At 37.7% G+C, this 23,339-nt stretch overlaps 1 protein-coding gene across 10 annotated transcripts in view; it reads left to right on the forward strand.

The window, feature by feature from the left end:
- Positions 1–22,835, forward strand: part of LOC124964320 (transducin-like enhancer protein 4) — a 134,742-nt gene extending 111,907 nt beyond the window's left edge. For all 10 annotated transcript variants that reach the window (XM_047524404.1, XM_047524405.1, XM_047524412.1 and 7 more), the window contains 12 exons: positions 3,831–3,950; positions 4,893–4,946; positions 5,452–5,604; positions 6,826–6,958; positions 7,269–7,462; positions 7,969–8,045; positions 16,562–16,811; positions 17,855–18,102; positions 19,588–19,735; positions 19,956–20,106; positions 20,480–20,556; positions 22,366–22,835. In XM_047524404.1, coding sequence (XP_047380360.1) covers positions 3,831–3,950; positions 4,893–4,946; positions 5,452–5,604; positions 6,826–6,958; positions 7,269–7,462; positions 7,969–8,045; positions 16,562–16,811; positions 17,855–18,102; positions 19,588–19,735; positions 19,956–20,106; positions 20,480–20,556; positions 22,366–22,473 — 1,713 coding nt within the window. In that variant the 3' untranslated portion in view covers positions 22,474–22,835. The remainder of the gene's footprint in view (positions 1–3,830; positions 3,951–4,892; positions 4,947–5,451; positions 5,605–6,825; positions 6,959–7,268; positions 7,463–7,968; positions 8,046–16,561; positions 16,812–17,854; positions 18,103–19,587; positions 19,736–19,955; positions 20,107–20,479; positions 20,557–22,365) is intronic.
- Positions 22,836–23,339: the final 504 nt, after the last annotated feature.

A 23,339-nucleotide genomic window follows, 5' to 3' on the forward strand; every position in this document is an offset into this window, starting at 1 on the left:
TTGAAACACCCCGGTTTGTAATATTAGGAATAACTGTCTTTTCCGCAATCCCACAGTGCTGGGGATTTGAACCCGGGCCTTGTGCATGCTAGGCAAGCACTCTACGAGATGGGCTATATCATCAGCACAGGAATAACTGTCTTTTAAAAAACTTATCTTGGGCTACTAATGTGTAATTGTGTTTAAATATCCCAGTGAAAGAGTGTAACTTTAAAAAATAAAGAACATTCACATTCAGGAGTGTTTTGCCCTTTTTGAATGAGTCATTGCTTCTAACTATGACTCTCCGTTCATAACATGTGTGCTTATATGTGATCAAACTGTAATGAAAAGATTTGTGTTTAATGTCTCTAAATTTGTAGATTTATACGGTGTCAGGATATAGCGCCAGTAAATTTCTTACAGTAAGATATAGAAATAATTTAACCCAGCTGAGCTTTTAAAATAATAATAGAGAAATGAAAATAAGCTTTTCTAGTAAAAGCACAACTGTCTTTATCAGTATTTATTTAATTTTTCCTATTTATATGCCCAGAAAAGATCCAAATGGATTTCCAGTGACTGAATGGTGGACTTCTAAGATTCATGATGCGAGTCTGTGCCAAGTTCAGTTTGGTTCCAGGGCAATTATGTTATTAGAACATTGCTGATTGCCCTAGTACCCATTGTGCAGCTTAACCTTTAAATGCTAGTGATAATTAACTACTTTATCATTTTACTAGCAAATTCCAGTGTGTAACCCTGTTGTACATAAAATTCAACAATAAATGTCTGTACAGTCAGAAACACCCAGCTCAAGAAAAATAAGGCCATTTGATTGTACATGTATGCAAATACATAAGCATTAAGATTTAAAGAGACATTACCATTTAGTATTAATTTTTAAGAAAGCATTTCATCATTTAGAAAAATTCCTTTTGAACAGAGTGGAAATCATTTTCAGTGGAATGTGTCAGAATCAAAAGACTTGGACAGTTGTTTATCATACATACACTCAGTTTATCTTTTTATAAAATACCAAATTAGTGGTATGAAGGCATCCCAAGGTGGGTAAAGGAATAAAAATTAAGAAGGGGGAGAGCTTCTGTTTACCAATTCCAGAGAAAACCCTTATGCACATCTTACTCCAGTGAATGGTCTGTTCTGTGGCATTGTTCATCCAGTAGACCTCTGCAGTGTGTTACGTGAATTTTGGATTAAGATTGAAGGATGTGTGTATAGGGGATGTTCAGTCGTTTATGTTCAAAAACATTTCTAGGCAGTTTTCTGGTGCTCACTGTGCTGGGTGCTCTACCCCCAGGGAACCCACAGCCTGAGGTGGGACGTAGTCTTGTAAACAGATAGCATTTGTTGCACATGCTCTTTCATTGAGTGAATGAAATGTTAAGGAAACAAAGAAGAATGATTAATTCTGCCTGACAGCATCTGAGGAAGCTTTGAAAAGTGGCATTAGAGTTGTTTCTTATGGGTAAGGATGATTTCAGAAGACATACTGAGTGAAAGGGCATTTCCATAAGCCAGGGGAAAAGACATGCATTCAGTGAACATAAACATCTCTGGGGCACTCAGGCTGTCAACAGCGATATGGGAGACAAGGTCAGTGAATTGGGGTGGGGAGGACTTTGTAAAACTTCTCTAAATATTCAGAAATTTATCCTATGGATGGTAGAAAACTGTTATTATCAAGGAGGAGTAAGGATAAGTGGTTGAATCTGTCTTTGATAAATACAGATTTCAGACATACGGAGGACAGACTCAAGGGAGAAACTAGATGTCACAGACATGAAACATGGGATGTCATAACTTGTAGATGATGTTTGTGTGCCTGTTTTCAACAGTCATAAAAAACCTAATTGTATGGGTTGTGATATGAAAGCAAAGCAGGGTCATTGAACCAAGTCTTATGGCTTGAGGTGCTGTTTGTGATTCAGTGGATATAAAGAAAAGTCAGGTATTCATCTTTTGAAAGTTGTTTGGGGCTTGAGGATATAACTCAGTGGTACCTAGCATGAGCATGCAACTCAGTTTACCTAGCATGTCTGAGGTCCTGGGTTCCACACTCAGCTCCACAAAAATTAATTCTATAAATAATAAAAATTAAAAGTTGTTTAACTTCTGTGGTTTTGCAAAGAAATATACAAAATAATGCCCAGTCTTTTCTGACACTTAGCTTAAAGTTGAATGATTGAGTAGGGTTAGTTACAGATTTGGAGCATTGTTAGAGTGTTCATATAAAACCTTGAAGGACTGGCACAGTGGGGACAGATTTAAAAGATACCCAGTCCTTAGCAGTGGGCGTGCACTATCTGGTCCCATCTTCCTCTTCCACTAAACACCCACCCTCTAAAAACATGCTTTGAAAGTTTAGAAAATGCCCTGGAAGAATGTGAAATCATGCTTTAGTGGAAATAACATCCACTGATGGAAATTAACATCAAACATTCTAGATACCAAACTGCCTTCAATAGTTAATTTAAAGGCCCTCATAAACTTTGTATATCTTTATAAATGTTAATTATTACCAACAAAATAAGATAAAGCAAAAAATATTCAACAGTTAGTTTTATATGAGATAAGTAAAGTTGTAAAGTGAGAAAAGCTTTACTGAAAATTTTTCTGAATTGATTTTGGGTGCCAGGCAAAGATGGTCCAATGGTAATTTTCTTCTTCCTAGAACTTTTTTCCTTAGATATTTTATTTCCAAATTCTCTTTCTCCTAACTTCCAGCAATAGTCCATTCTTAACCAGACTGGGTTAATTTCACCCTGGGGAATTCTGCCCTGGTGCCCCTCTGAGGGACTTCGCTACTCATGCCTTTACTGTCCACCTTAACAAAGCCGTCCTGCTCCAGACCTGTCTTCCTCCTGCACTCACTTTTATTTAGCTCTTTTGTCAGTCTGTAACATAGTTACTAATGGTAGTTCCAGTTTTCTCTTCTTTACTTATGGTTTTTGGTTTTCATACCATCCAAATATGCTTGGTAAACCATCTGTACTTCATGGCAAAGAGAAACATTATCTGGCTTCAGATTTCCTTGCTGGTGTTTGTTTTTTGTGGGGGACTCCTCCAACTGGGAGCTCCTTGAAAGAGCATAGGTGAAGGAATATAGCCTCAGACTGTGATCTCCTGAGGCATGGACCCTTTTCTCTACTACAAAGGCTAGTGTGCGCTTCTTGGGTTTACAGAGATTTAAAAAAAAAAAAAAAAAAGCTCTAAAAGTCAAAAAGTAATAAAAGTTCATGTTTCCTCCTCCTCTGCTTCTTTCAGGCTCTTAAGATGTAAGACTGAGCAAAATTCTGTAAATATGACCTTTATGTCATATGACCACCATATTTAGTTGCTCTCTAATCCCTAAAAGTTACCTTCTCTTTTTTAAAGTACTGGCTGTCCCATTAACTAACAACAGTTTAAGGAAAAAAAAAAAAAAAAAAAAAAGCCTGCCTTCCTTTCTTCCTTTCTCCGGGGTCCACTTCCTTTCCCAACTTTGTGTTTAAACAGTATAAACATATACTTGAGACCAAACTCATTCTTTTACATTTTTACTCTTCCCTGCCTTTCTTTTTTTGTTTGTACTCTCCTCCCTCTGCCTCGTTTTTTTCTTCTCCCCGCCCCATTCCCTTTCCCTTTGCATTTCTCTCACTGTCTTTCCCTCTATGCCTTTTTTTCCTTATTACTTTCATCTCCGGCCCTCTCTCCTCTTAATAGCTTTGCAAGTATTTACTGTGGAACAAAAGGAGTTGGGGGTACGTCTCAGGTGTTTAAAAAAATAAATAAAAGATGTTAAATGAACAATCAATGCTTCTCAACCCTGCTTCCCTTTCTAATTCCAGAGCTCTTCGGTATCCCCATCAGCCAGTTTCCGAGGTGCTGAAAAGCACAGAAATTCCACAGACTACTCCTCAGAAAGCAAAAAGCAGAAAACTGAAGAAAAGGAAATAGCAGCACGTTACGTAAGTTCATTCATTTTTGCTTTGGAGAAGGCCAAACTTGAATTGCTTTTTATCAGCATCATCTCTACCTTTTGACCGTTGCCAGCTATACTAGAACACAGGATAATATGCTTTAGGAGGAAAAATATTGATTGCATTTATAATCTGTTTCAGTTGACTAGCTTGAAGTCTCATGTGTATTCAGGTGTGTGTGTATGTGAGAATACAGTGCTTCATCCAGCAGCTCACGAGATTTGGGTCTTCTGTGTTATTATTTCTATATGTGTATTTACTTTCCTCAGTGTATTTCAAGATGGTTGAACTTTCTGTGGTTAACTAGAAATTCTAAGGAAAAATGTAAAATCAGAAAATTAGTTAAAATGCCTCAATGGGCTCATGTGCTGAGGAATATATTAGGTTTTGTGGAATGTAATTTGCAGAGCTATCCAGATGTCCCTACTGTGAATTGAAGCTCACTTTCTCTGGTAGGGCTAGGCAGATTACACAAGAAAAGGGAGATAGCTGGATGGAAACTGTGAAGCCAAGGCGATGCCTTCTCTGCAGATCCCATGAGAAGTTGAAAATCTGGATTTTTTTCAACTCCCACTTTCTGTGTCTACTTACTCAGATCCTTTAAACAGTGACAGACCAAATCATACCCATCTGTAGGCCCAATTTAGCTTGGGCATGCTAGTTTGCAGCCTCTATTCAAGAGTGATAAGCAAACCATCATCCTCTTTTTTAAGCTGGACAGTGAAGCCATTATCTACCTTATAAAGTCATCATGAAGATTAAAGAAAATAATGTGTTATAAAGTATTTAACTCTGATAGAGAAGAATTAGTCAGGACTCATGACTCATTCAGGATAAAGCTAGCTAAAAAAATGTGGATTTTTTTTTTTTTTTTTTTTTTTATTCTTTTTGGCTGGGGGAAGACATAATGCTTCTCAATTGTCCATGCAGGACAGTGATGGTGAGAAGAGTGATGACAACTTGGTGGTCGATGTTTCCAATGAGGTATGTTTATGGCAGTTCCTGTTCCCACCAGCTGTGGCAAAGACCTTTTAGTATCCGTACTATCAATACTATCAGCATCCAATTTGTGTTCTTAATTTTTTAATGGACCCACTTGTTTTTACATGATAAATTATGTATTATTGGTTTTATATGTTACTCATTCTTTTTTTGGTGCTATTCTTTTCTGTGAAGTGCACCACATGCCTCTTTGACCACAGTGAATCTGTGGGTCAACCTACAGATCTCATTGACAGTCAGCTTCCAGTTTAGTGGAGTTCTGATTTTTGGTTTTGTTTTAAATAAATACTATAAGTATTGTTGTATTTCTTTGGCCTCTATGCCAAATATTTCCCTTGGCATTTTCAGTAAGTCTAACTTGTTAACTATTCCAGAACGTTTTGTACCTCTAAGCTATTAAATGCTTTTAGCTAGAATTAACCACACCCAGAGACCCCAGTGTCATGTATGCACTGTGAGCATTACTACCCATGGTGTTCCTTTGTAGGATCCATCTTCCCCTCGAGGGAGCCCAGCACATTCCCCTCGTGAGAATGGCCTGGACAAGACACGCCTGCTCAAGAAAGATGCTCCAATCAGCCCTGCCTCCATTGCATCTTCCAGCAGTACTCCTTCCTCCAAATCCAAAGAACTTAGCCTTGTAAGCTGCTCTTTTCCATCTTTTTTCATGTTGCCAGTTTTGCAGTGTTTGGGTTTGATTTTGATTTTTTTTTCAATTTTGGGGGTTTTCACATTTTCCTGTAGGACTTTGATTTCCAGATGTATGTGTATATTCAGTAAAGTTTAATTGACAAAAGTATTTTTGGAGCAGAATGAGTTTATTAACTTGTCAGTGATGGGTGTTTGCTTTGTGAGTCTTTTTGTAAGTAAAGAAGCAGGATATGGAGAAATTGAAGTATGTCTTCGTACAGATGAAAAATATACACTGGGGTTACAGAGATGGTTTTGTCACCTGTGGTTTATGGTAAACTTAGTTTGGGGCTTTGATGTGATTTTGTTGCTAGCTTTGAATTACCAAGCTACATATGACTGCAGTAATTTTCCCTTGCTATCTAAAAAGTAATCTGTCATTTACAAAAAAGTATACTTTGAGTCACACCACAAGTCACAAGTGCAGAAATGAACAGTTCACAAGTCAGTATACTCTCCACGCATACTCTCCTCCTGTAGTTGACTTCATTTTTGCATGGTACATCTTCTTTTTTCCTCACCAGTTATTTCCTCGTAATACAACGTTACAAAACACACACACACACAACTGAATGCAGTTTTCAAATAACCTTTCAAATTCACAGCTAAAGGAAAGGAAGTTCTGCAATTTATCTGCAAATTAGGAAGCTATATCTAGAAGAAGGCTAGATTAAGTTTTTTTATTTTTTTTTTTGTTTTCCCCCTGTGTTCTTCTGGCCTTCTGACCTTTTTACTTTTCTTTTTAAAATAGCATCTCCTGTATCTGAGTTTCTATGACAAGTCAAGCTCAGGTCTTTTCTAAGGGGACCTGTTAAACAAGGAACCTCTTCTGGCAAGAATAATTCACTAAAGAAGTCCAGCCACTCAATCTTACAGCAGAGATACCAACAAGTTGCCCATCAGCTAGGACATCATGATTTATCAACCTTCTTTATAGCCTTTGTTTCCTGGAAATGATCTACTCTCTAGGTCAACTTCAGTTCATGTGCTTCTGAACATTGGTCTTTTTGCTAGATCTTTTTAATTAATTCAAGAAAAGGTCCAAGCTGAAGAACCACTTCTAGTTTTATTCTTCTTTCCATTTTGTTTCCCTGTTACTTTCTTTAGTGTTAATATCATTATTTAAAACCATATTCTCATGGCTGGTTTATTTCATTATGTCTCTTGTTAGAATGAAAAATCTACTACTCCTGTTTCAAAATCCAATACCCCTACTCCACGAACTGATGCACCCACCCCAGGCAGTAACTCCACTCCTGGATTGAGGCCTGTACCTGGAAAACCACCAGGAGTGGACCCTTTGGGTTAGTAAAAAAAAATTTTCCTGTGATATATTTATGTTTGTTTTAAAGACTCTAAAGCAACTTAAATAGTGTAATACATTAAAAGTACTAATGACCAGCATTGAATGGCTGTTAGACAAAGTTATTTATCCCACACCAAGCCCTGGCACCAACCATGTCTGGTACATGGTAGGCAATCAATGAAATATGGTGAACGAACCCCTGTGAAGTCTGGGGAATATTAAAATAAATTTGGCATATTAAGAATGTTTTCGGTATTGTCTCCTGTGTTCTTCATTTCTGTATTTTCTCCTTACATTTTGGTCTGTAGCGTCCAGTTTAAGGACCCCAATGGCCGTACCTTGTCCATATCCAACCCCATTTGGGATTGTGCCCCATGCTGGAATGAATGGGGAACTGACCAGCCCTGGAGCTGCTTATGCTGGACTGCACAACATCTCCCCGCAAATGAGTGCAGCCGCCGCCGCTGCTGCCGCCGCCGCCGCCTATGGAAGATCTCCAGTGGTACGTTTAAAGGCTGTTACAAAACAGTGATTCAGAGCACAGAGGGTTGTCATGCATATTTGTATCTGAGTGTAGTTTGTATAATATGAAGTATTTAATACAGAGAGGTCTGAGTGTATTTGTAAATTAAGATACATGTGATTATATCTTAAGATCTGTTTTCTTTTGAAAAGTGAGAGTTTTCTTTTTTCTCTGTTTTTTAATTAGTAGTATTTTGGAAATTTTAAACTTATAAATTAGATCACAGTGTAAATGAATGTAATTAACCTCTCGTTTTCATCATGAACTTAAGTAATCACTAGTATAAATCTTTTCATGTGTGTTTCACCCCAGGTATGTGGACTGTAATACCATAAACATCCTATCGTTTTATCAGTAAATACTTCTGTGTATTTAAAATTTATTTTTAAATGGTCTGTTTCCCAGGTTGCACAAAAGATGCTGAGGATAAAATATGTTTAATATTAACTGTTTGCTTTTTTTGTTTTTCCTGGGAAATACTATAGGTGGGGTTTGATCCACACCATCACATGCGTGTGCCAGCAATACCTCCAAATCTAACAGGCATTCCAGGAGGAAAACCGTGAGTACCTTTGTGCATTTTGTACTAATTGTATGCCAAGCTGAGCCCCTTGCTGATCCTTTAGAGTTGGAGCACTGCTAGACAACGTTGGGTGTTCCTACTTTCTTCCTTCATTTTCTCATAGAACAAGAAAAGATGTAATAAGGTGGAGTTTTGTATTTCCATTTAAAATCTCAGGCTTTACTGTGGAAAACGCAAATAGCAGAGGCAGCTCTTAACAGTCAGATCTTCTCCATATCTATTGCTGATTTTAAGGCAGTTCTTTGTTCAGAAAGTCTGGTTTTTATCTGCAAACCTGGATGCTCAAAATTTGAACATGTAAAAAAGAAAAAGTAGGAAAAAGACCTACTAAACTTCAAAGGCCGAAGTGAAATAAGGGCAGTCTTAATGCTGTTTTGTTTCCAGAAAAGGTGGCTTGCTCAGTTGGTTGTTTCTGTTGTGAGCTGGGCCTTTGAGTCTCTGTTCATAGCCCGCTTGAATTATCAAAAATCAAACACAACACACTGGTTGTTCCAGCCTCCACTTGAACATTCTAATCTCACAATATCTCATTTCACAGTCTTCATTTGACTTTGATGTACCTTTATATTACTACCCAAGCACTGCTAATTGGCTTAATATTCCCAGATATGAAGACTTTACTATAAAGTAGTACTGGCTCTGCCTTTAAAATCCCAGCTGGCTTTACTACTACTCTCTTTTGGGAAGCATCCCTTGAAGACCCTCATTGCCTTGTTTTATTCTCATCAGTACTTTCTTTGGTATCCATCCTCTCTGTTACGATACATGCCATATACATGGACCTCCTCAGTCTCCAGTGCTATCCAGACTAGACGCTCAGTAGCAGCGTCCCTGGTGGCTCGCCTGCCTCAGGGCATTTGCTCTGCTAGTCCTTTGGCAACATATTTTTATGCTGCTGACCGACTCACTTCTTTAGGTCTCTATTAGATGCCATATTTTCAGAGCATTCTGTCTGAAAATATCCCTTTTTCCCTTCCTCCCTGTTCATTTTCATTTCACTACTCTTTTTATGCTTATTTATAACCTTTATCTACTTCTCCCTGCTTAAATATTTAAGTTCTGTGAGAACAAAACTTTTCATGTTCAGTTATAGAATTCAAGTACCTTAAATAGTACCTAGTTCATAGTTGGTGATCACTATATAAATTTAGTCAAAGAATGAATGAATATGTACTGATTTATTCTTTTTCTAACCTCTCTTTGCTTGTTTCTTCACTACTACATACTTGGACAGTTGATTGTCACCCTGGTATTTCCTGTGTGTCCTCTTTTTCTCCCACTGTTGCCTGCCCTCAGTGTTGAACATGTCTGACTTTGACCCTTTCTTCACTTTTCATCTGATGACTAAGCTTCTTGGCTCTTCTTCTGTAATTAACTTCACTACAAATTCTACCCTAAACTTCCCTATTGCATCAAACACAATGCCGGCTCTATAGCCAAGTTGCTTAGTAAATATTTGATGAATTAATAAAGGAAACAAGGCAAATTAGACCGAGTTCCTTGAGAATTGAAGGTATAAATAATCAATTACCATAAAATTCTGTGTACCTGTGTGTGTTCTGCAAATAATTGTTGACTAACTGGTAGTCAAGACTCTGATGTATTTGAAGGTGAAAGCTTGGTCTATTTTACACAGCAACTAAATAACAAGGTAAGAGGATTAATCAAATAACAATTCAGATACCTAAAAGTTCCATATGAATTGGTAGGATAAATAGAGGTGCTCCTTTAGGGAAGAGATGCCTTCCTTTTTCTCTGGTGCTGCTTATTTACCATTTGGGTAACTAGCAGTTGCTCCCAGAGCTGTAATAAGTTTACAACTACTAGAACAAGTGAAGTGAGGCTTCTTTCCTTGTTGACTGCTGACTTGAGACCACAGGTATATAAATGTATTTATATAAGTACTGACAAACTTGGTTTGGACTAGTGAAACTGCTATAGACTCTTGTGTTGCTTCTGAGCTTTGAACTAGTTCCCTTCTTCCCTCTAGTTTTTACTCTTAGGGTATAAAACTTTTAAGATCTTTTTGGTCAAGTTGATGGATCAGAGGATTGTTGAGAATTTTTCCTTCTGCACGTGATGGAGTGTTGTCTAATGCATTTGGCAAACAGCTCTTCACCAGGAATATCAAAAGAGCATATAGTGCATGTAGCATGGTTGGTGTAGTTGACAGAGTGAGTTTTCAGGAAAGTAACAGACCCAAGTTTAAATTTTGACTAGGAAGGATGACTTTACCCACAGTTGCTCAACTTTGTCAGCTCCATTCGGCTTCTCTGTACCAGAGATGATACTCTTCAACGAGAAGGAATATGAATCTGAACATCTTGAGAATATGATACGTTCAGCACCATGTTTGATAAGGTGGTGGCTATTCAGTCACCTGTAGTATCATTTCCTAGTCAGGATATTATCAAGTTTGCCCCAGGGTATTATCGGTTTTTCAAGTACTTTGCAAAAGAAGGTGTAGTGTGTTGTAGGGGGCAGAAATGATGGAAGATTGTATTGAGTAAATTGAATTCCATATTTTCTGTTATTGGTATGTCTTTATGTAACAGAGCATCAAAACATAGAAATCTATGTTCAATTATGCACGTAGAGATAATGCAGTTTTATTATAGATTTTTTTGGCACAAAAGAATATAACAATTATGTGGCTCTCTAGATCATAAGGTACAGAATTATGAAACTTTGTACATTTTATTTTAACAGAAACCCTTATAAAGTGTTAGAACATAACATATACTAAATCACCCAAAGGCCTCCTACCACACATACTCAGAGAGTAACTGCTTTTCTCCACGAAGACTTAAAGCAGTTGTGCATCTCTGGCTTAATAATTTTTACAAAATGAATTAGTAGATATTATCAAAACTTAAAATGCATGCATGTCCCAAGTAATGAATAAAGTAGAATTTATTTGATAATTATATTAGATCCTCTTGTCTATTCAGGTGATTGGCATGACTGCACAATTTAATCCAGCATAGACCAAAAGTGGACTTTCTTCTTCATTTGCTTCTTAAATGAGACTTAGTACTAATTTTATTATAGGATATGGCATATAAATGTACAAAAACAAAACATCTCAAGTTTATGGGCTTCAGGCTGCTCATGATTCAGAAATATTTTTGTTGTTGCTTTTGTTTGTTTATTTTATAAAGATTTTTGAAATGAATAATACCTGTTAAATAATAAAAAACCTCCAACAGCTATGATTTGCTGATTGGCATACCAGTGATCTTTGCTCTCTAATTTTCTATCACACTTTATAAAGTACAACAATTTGGTTTTAACTGTGAATTCAGGTTCTTTTCCCATCTTCTGAGGCATTTGAAGTATAACAGTCAGACCTTTAATTGCAAATTCAAGATTTAGTCCCATCTTGTGAGATGTTGAAAACTTGGAGATATTTCAAAGTCTGAGAGAAATTAAGGCAACATAACGACTGGGCCTCATTAGAGAGGATAAGTGAGGTGGAGGTGAGAAGACCAAGAGCCTTCTTTAAATATACTTGGTCTTCATGGAAAGATGATGGTCTAAATAAAATAACTTCAGTGCACAAGTTTTAAAAAGAGCTAAATGAAGGTACTTGAGTAGTTTGAAATATAGTTCTGTCAGAATGTCCAAACTTTTCTCAGCTGTCTTCTGCTTCCTTCACCATATCTGTTGGAGAAATTACTCTTTACTCTTGTAATTCACCTGCTGTATATGCATATGTGTATATGTGGGAGAGCGTGAGTTACTATTAGTCTGATTCCCTAAACCCTCTCTTTCAGCCTTGTTTCTGTTTATTTGTTGGACATCTCAGTAGACATCCTTACACCTCAAATTCATATATTCAGAAAGTATTGTAGCATATTAGGTATCCTCAATTTGCCCCTTTTCCCCATAACTGCTGTTTCTGATTTCCTAATTCTTAGAAACTCAGTTATTGGCTCTCCTCAAATCGTGTCCTGCAGGATTTTACATACAGTATTACTTCCAGCTTGTCATCCTTGCACTTAACCTACTTCAGGTCCCCTAGTACTCTCACTTGGATTATCAGAATAATGATTTCTTACTTCTGTCCATCTGTGTTAATCAGCTTTTTTCATCACTGTGACAAAATACCTGAGATAATAGATTCATAAGAAGGAAACATATATTTCACCTAAAAGTTTCAGAGGTTTTAGTCCATGGTCAGTTGCTTCCATTGCTTTGAACTTGTAGTGAGGCAGGATGTCATGGCGGGAGCACATGGTAAAGGAAGCTGCTCACTTCATGGCAGCAAGAGGCACAAAAAGAGATAGAAAGGAGCCAGAATCCCAATATCTCCGTCAAAGGCACTCCCCAATGACCTGACTTCCTGCTACCTGTCTTTACCTCCTAAAAGGTATTATCAAAACTTATAATGCATGCATGTCCCCCAAGTAACTCCTCCCACTAACTCCATAGGCTGAACCAAGTTTTCAACATCTGGACTTTGGTAGGGAGGGCATTCAAGACCCAAACTAGCACCATCCTATTCCTCCTCCAAAGTTTATTTGAATGACTTTATCTTAGTAATGTCATGTTCCTCCTACCCTGAAACCCTTCAGTGAATCCTATCTGTGAAGTTTTCACACCAGAAATTTGGCTCTCCCCTTTTGTATCATGGTAAGATAAATATCTATTATATTTTGCCAGATTGTGCTCTGGCCAGCTCCTCCAAATACTTAAGCATTGTTGAATAATTTTAGAAATAAAATAAATGAATTCCTGGATTATAACCAATCCAGGGATTTATTGGGTCAAGTAGCCTCCTTTTAGAGTACTGTTCTCTGCTATTCCTACCACCATCTTCCTCCCTCGGTAAAATCTTTCTACCTTTAAAACCCACCTCCAGATATTGTAGCCCGTTCTGTACTTTTCTCACAATTCCTAGACTCTCTAAGGCAGGGCCAGGTTCCATGCCTCATTTATTATCCTTACCATGATATTTGTATCACAGTACGTGGGTGGGAAGTACTTAACTGCATTTTGGAGACATTCCAGTTGGATAGAAAGAGAATTGTCCCCCGAGCCTAAGTCTCTATGATTCCTAGAAGTATTGACTTCCCTTACACAGTGCAATATTTTTTACTAGTTGCATGTTTAAAAACTTGATAATATGTACTAGAACTTTATTTTTCTAGTTCTGAATATATTATATATTTGATAGCAGACAGAATTGTATTATGTCCTTCATGCAACAGGCTCTTGAAGTTCATTTGACTCCTTTAAGAAAAAGTGCCAGAAACATAGTAGGTGCTCCCAGAGTAGTTAAGTTGACGAATATCCTACTGAAGAAAAGTATGTGTCTCATTTCTTAACTATTTAAATTCTCAGGACTCTTTACAAATCATTTAGAGATTCTAGAGGGAAGAAGGGGATATTTTCTCAGAGAACTTATCATTAAGAATGTATAACACCATCTGAACTTGAAATAACCTTCCTTTTCCTTCCTTTAAGATTTAGTCTTCATGACCTCTTAATTGCTAAATCAATTAGCCTTTTTCTGGGTCAGCATCCTTCAGAATCTCAGCCTTTCTGTGAGAGTGTCACTGCTTTCCTCTCTTTGCCTGAACTGAAATCTGGCTCTCTCCTAAAGTCACCCCTTCTCCTGCAGTCTTCTAAGTGGGGAATGACCTTTCATTTTTCTTACATCTCACAATCTGTAGGACTAGCGGTAGAGGTAATAAAGGGTGTGGTTCTCCTGTGCCCCTTCCCCAGTCTCTTTTAGAATTGAACTTCTCTACCCTTTGTGAAAATTCTTCTTTCTTCAGACATGTACCATTTGACTCTCCCCTGTCTTTCACCCTATTGGGTTTTCCCTTGATTTACCAAGACTTGACACGTGGCTTAAAGTGTTCTGCTCAGAGCCTGCTTTTGTTTTGGTGACTCTAGTGTCCTCAGGGACCAGTTCCCAGTAACTGTCTTGTATCTTGAACCACCTCATCTCACATGAATCATTGCCCTAATTGGTCTCTGTTACCTACAGAATCCAAACATCTCATCCAGAATAACCTTCTGTGCCTCTACCCCAGCCAGAACCTTTGAAATCCAAATTCTGTTCCCAACCTCCTATCTCCCACACCCTAGACAATGACTTCTTCCCTGCAATAGGCCCCTGACTAGTGACATGCTTCTTTATCCTGGCACATACAAGACATTCTTCACCCAGCAACCAGAATGGTCATTTAGAATGTTAACTTCATGTTAACATTGTCATAACAATCTCCTCTGTTAGTCCCTTGCACAAATCCTAGTGGCTTCCCATTCAGCTCAGAATAATCACATTTCTCATAATAGCCTACAAGATCCTTATTAATGTGGTCTTTACCCCTCTTTTCAATTCCTGTGACTCTGCTGAATGCACTCTGGTTTTTTTGCTTAGTTCTGCCCCAGGATCTTTGCATTTGTTCCTTCTACCTGCACATTTTCCCCTAGATATGTGCAATGCCTGTATCCTTCCTTCAGGCCTTAGCTTATGTGCCATGCCACCTCCTCACAAAGGGGCCCTTGACTACTCTGCACCTCTATTTTCTTTTATCTGAAATTCTGTGTGTGTGTTTAATGACATTTACTGCTTACATAATGTAACTTATTTAATATGCTTTTTAAAAAATTATTTATTTTTAATTTTTAACAGACTGCATTTTGATTCATTGTACACAAATAGGGTACATCATTTCGTTTCTATGGTTGTACACGATGTAGATTCATATCATTCGTGTAATCATACATGTACATAGGGTAATGATGTCTGTCTCATTCCACCATTTTTTATAACCCCCTCCCTCTCGTTTCCTTCTACATAATCTAAAGTTCCTCCATTCTTCTCTCACTCCTTACCCCCCCACCCCTATTATATATCATCATCCACACATCAGGGAAGACATTTGGCCTTTGGTTTTTGGGGATTGGCTTATTTCACTTAGCATGATATTCTCCAGTTCCATCCATTTATTTGCAAATGCCATAATATTATTCTTCTGTATGGCTGAATAATATTCCATTGTGTATATGTACCACAGTTTTGTTATCCATTCATCTGTTGAAGGACACCTAGGTTGGTTCCATAGTTTAGCTATTGTGAATTGAGTTGCTATAAACCTTGATGTGGCTGCGTTACTGTAGTTTGCTGATTTTAAGCCCTTTGGGTATAAACCGAGGAGTGGGATAACTGGGTCAAAATATGGGTCCATTCCAAGTTTTCTGAGGATTTTCCATACTGCTTTCCAGAGCAGCTGCACCAATTTGCAACTCCACCAGCAATGTAAAAGTGTGCCTTTTTCCCTGTGTGGGGATTTAATGGCATTTACTGCTACATAATTTAACTTACTTAATATACTACCTGTTTCCTCTCTAGGATTTAGGCTAGTGTAAGAATAAGGACTTGGTCAATTTTGTTGACCCCAGTACCTGATAGTACCTGGCATGTAGGAGGTAATTAATAAACTTAATTTGATCCTAAAACTCAACAGTGATTTTAGTTCAAGCTTTGTATCCTTTGTGTACCCAGAAAAAGCACTTCACTTGGTTTGTCTTTTGTAAACTTCTTCCCATAAACAGCATTCCTAAACTCCATGCCAAAATAGAATGACATAATTTCCAAAATGGGCTGTGGCCCATGATAACCCCCAGTACAGGCCCAGCTCCCGTCTCTTGTTGCTGGCATCTCCTGCCTTCAGAAGCCCAACCTGCATGCCTGCAGCCTCACATATCCCCTTCCTGAGTTCAGTGCCCTAAAAATAGAGGTGAGTTTGTTGAAGGAGGTGTTTTAGCTTCAATTGCATTTTATGACCAAATGCTTTTATAATCGCAGGGGTTTTGCTGGGTATGAACTAGACATGGAGATTCTAGATACTCACATGTGTGCCTTTGGGTCTGTCGCACAAGATGCTTTTTCAAGTTCTCTTTCCATTTGAATTTACTAGGATTTGTGATTGCCAAGTCTGATCAAGGTGTTAAAATAGGACTTTATTTTTCAATATTTGTTTACACATCTAAAATTTTAGCATGTATGTCTAGAAATTAACTCCTTAGAGGTTCATAATTTTAGTTTGACATCTATTAATGAGTCACTCAATTGTAGTAAATTGATCTATAGACAAAATCTGATATGAAGCCACCCCAAAGGCAATGCAAGTTTTAGAGTGCCCCTGAAAGAGTAGTTACTGGATTTGATATTGATTCTCTTATTCAGTTCTCTGTGCAAGCTAGGTGCATTCTCTTCCATTTAGAGATTAGGACTAAGGTTCAGGGAGGCAAATAATAATTGCTGTTACACAGCAGCTAGTAAACAGCCCAAGATTTGATCATGGATCCTAGTGCTCCGTAACTTTTAAATTTTTGTTATTTCTACTGTAGTAGGTAAATTTGATTTATTCACACATATCAAGTGGCATTGACAGTGTTTTCTTTCTCATTACACTGAACAGTTAAATAACATTTTTACATTCTACTTTCTTTTTTTCCACTTTGCTACCCCATAGAGCTTACTCCTTCCATGTCAGTGCAGATGGTCAGATGCAGCCTGTGCCCTTTCCTCCTGACGCCCTCATTGGACCTGGAATCCCCCGACATGCTCGCCAGATCAACACCCTCAACCATGGGGAGGTGGTGTGTGCAGTGACCATCAGCAACCCCACTAGGCACGTGTATACAGGTGGCAAGGGCTGTGTCAAGGTCTGGGACATTAGTCACCCTGGCAACAAGAGTCCTGTCTCTCAGCTTGACTGTCTGGTGAGTGAACATGGATGAACAGGACTTACTTTACTCAGAACACAGGAAGGGTTTAGTGGGAGAGATGTATATGAGCCAGCCACACAGTATTGATCCCAAGTGGGTACTTGATCTTGAAATCCTGTCTTCTTTCAGTTCCTGAGGCAGAATGAGCTAGTTTTTCATGCATGACACATAGCACAATACAATTCTCATTACTCCTGCCTCCCAGAGGAAAAGGCAAACTACTTGTTTTCCTGTCTGATAAAGGGGTTTAAGAAAATTAGAAGTTCACACATGGTTTCTCTGAAAGTGTTCCTAAAAATATTCACATGTAAAAAGCAACTTATTTGTCATGTGGCATTTGTCCTTCAGTTGCATAGGAAGTTTCAGCCTGGTTTTCTTTCCTTATGCTAACAGAATCTTTTTTTTTTTTTTTTTTTGGCTAAAGCAGAAGGCTAGGTCAGTTAAACATAATTAAATGCTCTTAGAGTCCCATAACCTTATGAACTAGGAGGAACTTTTTTTTCCTGTCACTTAATATTCCTTGATTGAATCTTGCCTCCAGTTGATCCCACTTTATCAAACCCATATTGCTCTTTAGTCACATAATGCAGGGCCAGGCAGAGGGAACAGATGGCCTCATGTCTTTGACCCCTGACATCATGGCGATAATAATATGACCCTTTAGCAACAGTTTGCAGTATGCCAGGTTCCAGGTTTAGATGTTTGAAGACTATAAGAGTTTCTGCAATTGTGTGCAAGTGTATCCGTACAAATGATATAAGCAGCTGGTTAATTTGGTGGTTGTGGGAGTGGGTCTAGATCTTTGCATTTTGATGCTAATTAAGATTAAATATCTCAGTACTAAATTTTGTAGATCAAGTTTAAGTACTTCCTTAATTTCATGTAATTTTCTAGCATTAATCTACTTTATCATTGTCATAAGTATAAATGGCTCATTAAACCAGGAGGGAACACAATCTTTTATGGATTTCTGCTCTCATGTTAATGCTGTTTTCCTTTCCTCTTGAGTAATCTCTTGATGGTTTTTGTCTCTACAGAACAGGGATAACTACATCCGTTCCTGCAGATTGCTCCCTGATGGTCGCACCCTAATTGTTGGAGGGGAAGCCAGCACTTTGTCCATTTGGGACTTGGCTGCTCCGACCCCCCGCATCAAGGCAGAGCTGACATCCTCGGCCCCCGCCTGCTACGCCCTGGCCATCAGCCCCGACTCCAAGGTCTGCTTCTCATGCTGCAGTGACGGCAACATCGCTGTGTGGGACCTGCATAACCAGACCTTGGTGAGGTGAGTCAGCAGGGTCCATTTCTAGGTCATGAGTAGGAGCTAGTTTTACCACATTGTGCTAAAGCATTGTGTGTATGTATAAATAAATGGAATATAATTATTTTACCTAAAATTGTTAAGAATGGGTCCATTTTAAGATTCTACTGACAAATTAATTTCAAATCATGTTTTCTGTATGTTTGTATTTTATTAGATGTAAAGTTGTTTTCTAGTCATTAGACTAAGCATCACCAATTCAAATTTTTGTAAATGAGGTCAGTTTTGACATAATTAATGTACATAAGGTTCCCATGACCTCGTGAGTTCATTAGACTGCTCTAATTTACCATCTGTGCTTGCTAACAAACCACTATTATTAACAGTTCCTCATTGAGAAGACTTGCAGAGTGTGTGATACCATCTTAAGTGCTGCACGTATTGATGCATTTAATCTTTAACCAAATCATTAGCACTTATCATGGGTCCAAGCATTGTGTTGGGTGCTGCTCACCCTGAAACAAAGTATGAGAAGATTATAATAAGTCCTGGTTACAAGGCAAAATGAGTATATAAAGAGAAGAGGCCTTTAATGTCCATCTCTTATTTTGAAGGACGTGTTTACATTTCCAAAAATAAAATATCATCACTCTTGTTGCTAGGAACTGATTCTAATTCTTCCTACCCCCAGGTTTTGTGTTGTACATTTTACCGGAGTGATTCCTGGGACACTCTGGGTGTCCTTTCATTTCCTTCCTTGAGTGTGGCCTTTCTGTCCTGCACAGCTGTCCACAGATACATTGAACCTCACTGGCAGGACTAAATCACCCCACATCCAGTCCCATATCACACTAATAAAACAAGTGTCAGAATTATCTCTGATAAAGTTCACACACATATAGGTATGTTTTCTTTCACTAATTTCAGTTGGAGACTTTTTTTCTGCCCCTGTATTATCAATCATGCTTTCACGTAAGAAGAGTTTGGAGAACCTTCTAAATGTAATGAATTCATCCATCTCAAAATTTTAATCCCTTTCTAAAGTCATCTCTTATGTGTATGGAGGATTAGTTCTAGGATCCCCAGAAAATACAGAAATCCATGTATGCTCAGTCCCTTATGTAAAATGGCATGGTATTTACATATAACCTATGCAACCCTCCATATATTTTAAGTCATCCCTAGATCACTTATAAAATCCAAAGCAATATAAATAATAATTACACATTGAGAATATTGCCAAGAAAAAAGTCTACAGGTTCAATACAGAGACAATTTTTTTTTCCTGAAAATCCATGAATGGTTGAAACTATGGATATGATGGAACCCATGGGTGCAGAGAACCAGCTGTATATGTTTTGTTATTACTTTGAATAATTAGAAAACATAATAAACTATATTGAAATCTGTAGATAAGAACTACACTGAAATTGATCACCAAGGAAATCCAAATTGTTTTCAACTAAAAATTAACTTTTCAAGGTTTTTCCTCCATTTTGATAATTTCAGACAATTCCAGGGCCACACAGATGGAGCCAGCTGTATTGATATTTCTAATGATGGCACCAAGCTCTGGACAGGCGGTTTGGACAATACTGTCAGGTCTTGGGACCTACGTGAGGGGCGGCAGCTGCAGCAGCATGACTTCACCTCACAGGTACTGGCTGTGTATCTGTAGCATTTTAGAAGTTTTATGAAGCATGGCATGCTGAAAGGTGGATTGATTGTAGATTACTTTGAGATCATCTATGTGACTTTGATTTCTTTCTGTACAATTTATATTATCTTGATTTTTCTTCATATTTTAAGTAGCACCACCAGAAGAGATATAGTAGTACCTCCTGGTTAAAAAACCTGTCTGCCTCTTTTAATTCTAGATCTTTTCTCTGGGCTACTGCCCAACTGGAGAATGGCTGGCAGTGGGGATGGAAAACAGCAACGTTGAAGTTTTACATGTTACCAAGCCAGACAAATACCAGTTACATCTTCATGAGAGCTGTGTGCTGTCACTCAAGTTTGCTCACTGTGGTAAGCAAGCCCCTTTTGTTCATTGACTGCGAACCAGAATTGTTCCTTCTGTGGATTCATTCCAACTTAGGTTTTTGGTTCATTAGTGTGCTCTCCTTCAGAATTATATTACATCCTTATTCATGCCTCCTTCCCTAGGACCCCATGTAAATTGATCTACTTTATCCATTGCATTGATCTACTTTATCCTTATCTTAAGTATAAATGAATCATTAAACTTAGGAGGCTAGACTATTTTTGAAGTGAAAAGAGACTTTTGTTGGTTACAGTGGGATGACTTTCTGAGAATATTTTGCTGCTCTGTAAGAACAAATCTCAGATATCTGACCAAGTAATATGAACACACTTTCTTTTTCAAAACTTCTTTCTATAGGCAAATGGTTTGTGAGCACTGGAAAGGACAACCTTTTGAATGCCTGGAGAACACCTTATGGGGCCAGTATATTCCAGGTAACACCTAACTTGTTCAGCAACCATGTATTTTATGTGTATTCTCAGATACTAATGTACATGGGGGTCCTTGGAGTTTGGAGCTAATATTATTCCCAACGTGCAGAGAAGAAAGCTGCCTGAAGGAAGTTAAGCATCATCACCACAAGCCCTGGAGCTGGGAATCTTCTCCAGTGCCCTCTGAATCCAGAGCCAAAGCTTTACCTGGTGTACCAGCTCTTTGTGCCTTGATCCCATTTTATGTGTTAGTGGAAGTTTTAGATCTTTGTGAAATTTTCATGTGTTGTTCTGTAAATTCTTCATTTTAAAACTTGAGCATTTTGCTTTAATAACCCTCATTAGTTCTTTGATTTTTTTTCAAAGACCATTAAAGAAAAGTTAAATAACTCTCAGTTAATTTCATATTTTTTTTTCTGTTGACTCAGTGGAATCAAATTTTCTAGCTTATGAAGTTATTTGTAAAAGGAACAAACTATAGATCTGGTACAAATACATACGTGCAAACAATATTTCTCCTCTTACCTGTATGTGAGGATTTAGTAGATGAGATAAACTTTTTTTTTTTAATCTTCTGTATTTAGGATGTTGTTATCTAGTGTTCTTTTTAGGAATATTAAAATAGATTTGTAGTTTCCTTGACTGAGTGGTATATAGTCACCAAAGAGTAGATCATTTTAGTTGAATCCAAAATATATTGAGTGAAAATATCATGCAAGATAGTCAGTAGGACAAAAGTAACATGTTATTGCTGTCATGAAACTTAAAATTTTTACAAAATGTGGTTTTTCATATTTTGGATCACAACCTTTGGAATGGTCCCAACCAGCACTTTTTTAAACAAATGAAATAGAAAATAGTAGAGTGCATCTTTAATAGTAAAGTTTAAGTACATAGCTTATTTATATAACTGAACTGTGAATTCAGATTTATCAGTTGCAATCAAAAAAGTTTGAGAAACATGAAGAGTGGGTTAGCAGCTACGTCATTTTTTCTTTTCTTTTCTTTTTTTTTTTTTTTAAGTGTTCAAAGTATTTTTCAGAGTCCTGGTTAAAATCCTGTGTTTTTTTGTTTTTGTTGTTGTTGTTTTTTTTTTTTTTTTTTAATCTCTTATTTGAGCATGATTCAGTTAATGTTGAACCCTTTTAGCATAGTTGAACATTGTATACAAAATGCTTACATGGTATAGTTCTTTTTTGAACTATTAAACTGTTCTCCTTTTGCAAGTTTTTACTCTAGAAACATTGGGCTTTTACTGGATAATTTTATATTCTCTATCTCAAAAGGTGCAGTGTTTTTATGCCATTTTCCATGTTGCTTGTATTCTGCAACATCCCCCTAAGTAGTAGGACAGATAAACTGTCTGTCTGCACCTTTTTGCCTTTGAAAGAAACTGAGACTCAGACAGGTTGAGCAATAAGTGATATGTCTGCTTTTCTGCAACTCCACCTAGATCCAGCCATCTGAGTGAAGCTGAGGGGTTTCCATACCACTAATGCCCTACTCTTCACTGGAGAATAGGATTTAAAATAGGGCCTTGCTTCATCAGCAAAGGGGCTCACACCACTGACTTCCCTGACTCCCTGATTTCCCTGGGGCAAGAGCTAACCTGGTGAGGTGTCTCTAAGAATGGATCTGGTCCAACTCCGCCATTTTGGGGGATGCTGTGACTGCCCGTCCCCGCTGGGGCTCCTTTTTGCACCACAGACACATCGCCTTCGCATCTGCTCAAGTCCTCCAGTCCTGCCTGTCAGTACTCATGATTTTTTTCTTTCAGTTTTTAACATTTTTGATTATATGTTTCTTTTCTAGTCCAAAGAATCCTCATCGGTGCTTAGCTGTGACATCTCTGTGGATGACAAATACATTGTCACTGGCTCTGGGGATAAGAAAGCCACGGTTTATGAAGTTATTTATTAAGGACAAATCTTCATGCGAACTGGACTCCTTTTCCTTGTAGCACTTTGCGCTCTCATCCTTTTTTGTTCACCCTGCCTACCCCCACATCTAAAACCAAGAATTTCAGATACTTACTGCAGTTGTGGAGTTTAATCCCCTAACTCTAACCCCACTTCCCCCACCTCCTCCTCGCTATTGAATTGTGAATACTCATTAAGAACCTGTGATACCAAATCTTCAGCTATCTCCTTGGAAGAACATGGAATAAGCATACTTAACAGTGAACGGAATCTTTAATTATGTATTATACCTGTAATATATTTATTTTGTTTAAAGAAGGCTTTCTAACAATGACTGACTAAATAAAGCTGTCTGCTCCTGCATTGATGATGAAGGTGCGTTGTATTTGATACCCCTCCCCCCTTTTTTGGTAAAGGTGGGGAAAGGAAGGTTTAAAAATAATCGATTAAAAATGTCACTAAATGTAGACTATTGACTGTATAGAGATGTGAAATGTATAATTACACATGGAAGCAATATGTTGCTGTGTTACTAGGTTTTATGTTTTTGTTTTCTACTTATTTTAAAGATGTTTGGAAATTTGGCTGAACAATTAGAACATGACAGACCAAGTCATATTCATTTGAGTCTGTTTGGACAACTTTAAACCAGTACATCTATAACTTTAGATCATATTCAATAAAAGTAATTAGACTTTTTCTTTTTTCTTTTTTTGACTTGTTGACAAATGTCTTTGTAATGTTTTTAATTCCCTTTTTATTGTATTATAGACAGATGAACAAATTAAATTGGGCCTCAAAGAGAGAACTTAATCCATTCTGGATATTTTTGCCACATTTCTTTGCAAAGGGAGATGTATATCTTTG

Source organism: Sciurus carolinensis, chromosome 14 (assembly GCF_902686445.1).
Source record: "Sciurus carolinensis chromosome 14, mSciCar1.2, whole genome shotgun sequence".
NCBI lineage: Eukaryota > Metazoa > Chordata > Mammalia > Rodentia > Sciuridae > Sciurus > Sciurus carolinensis.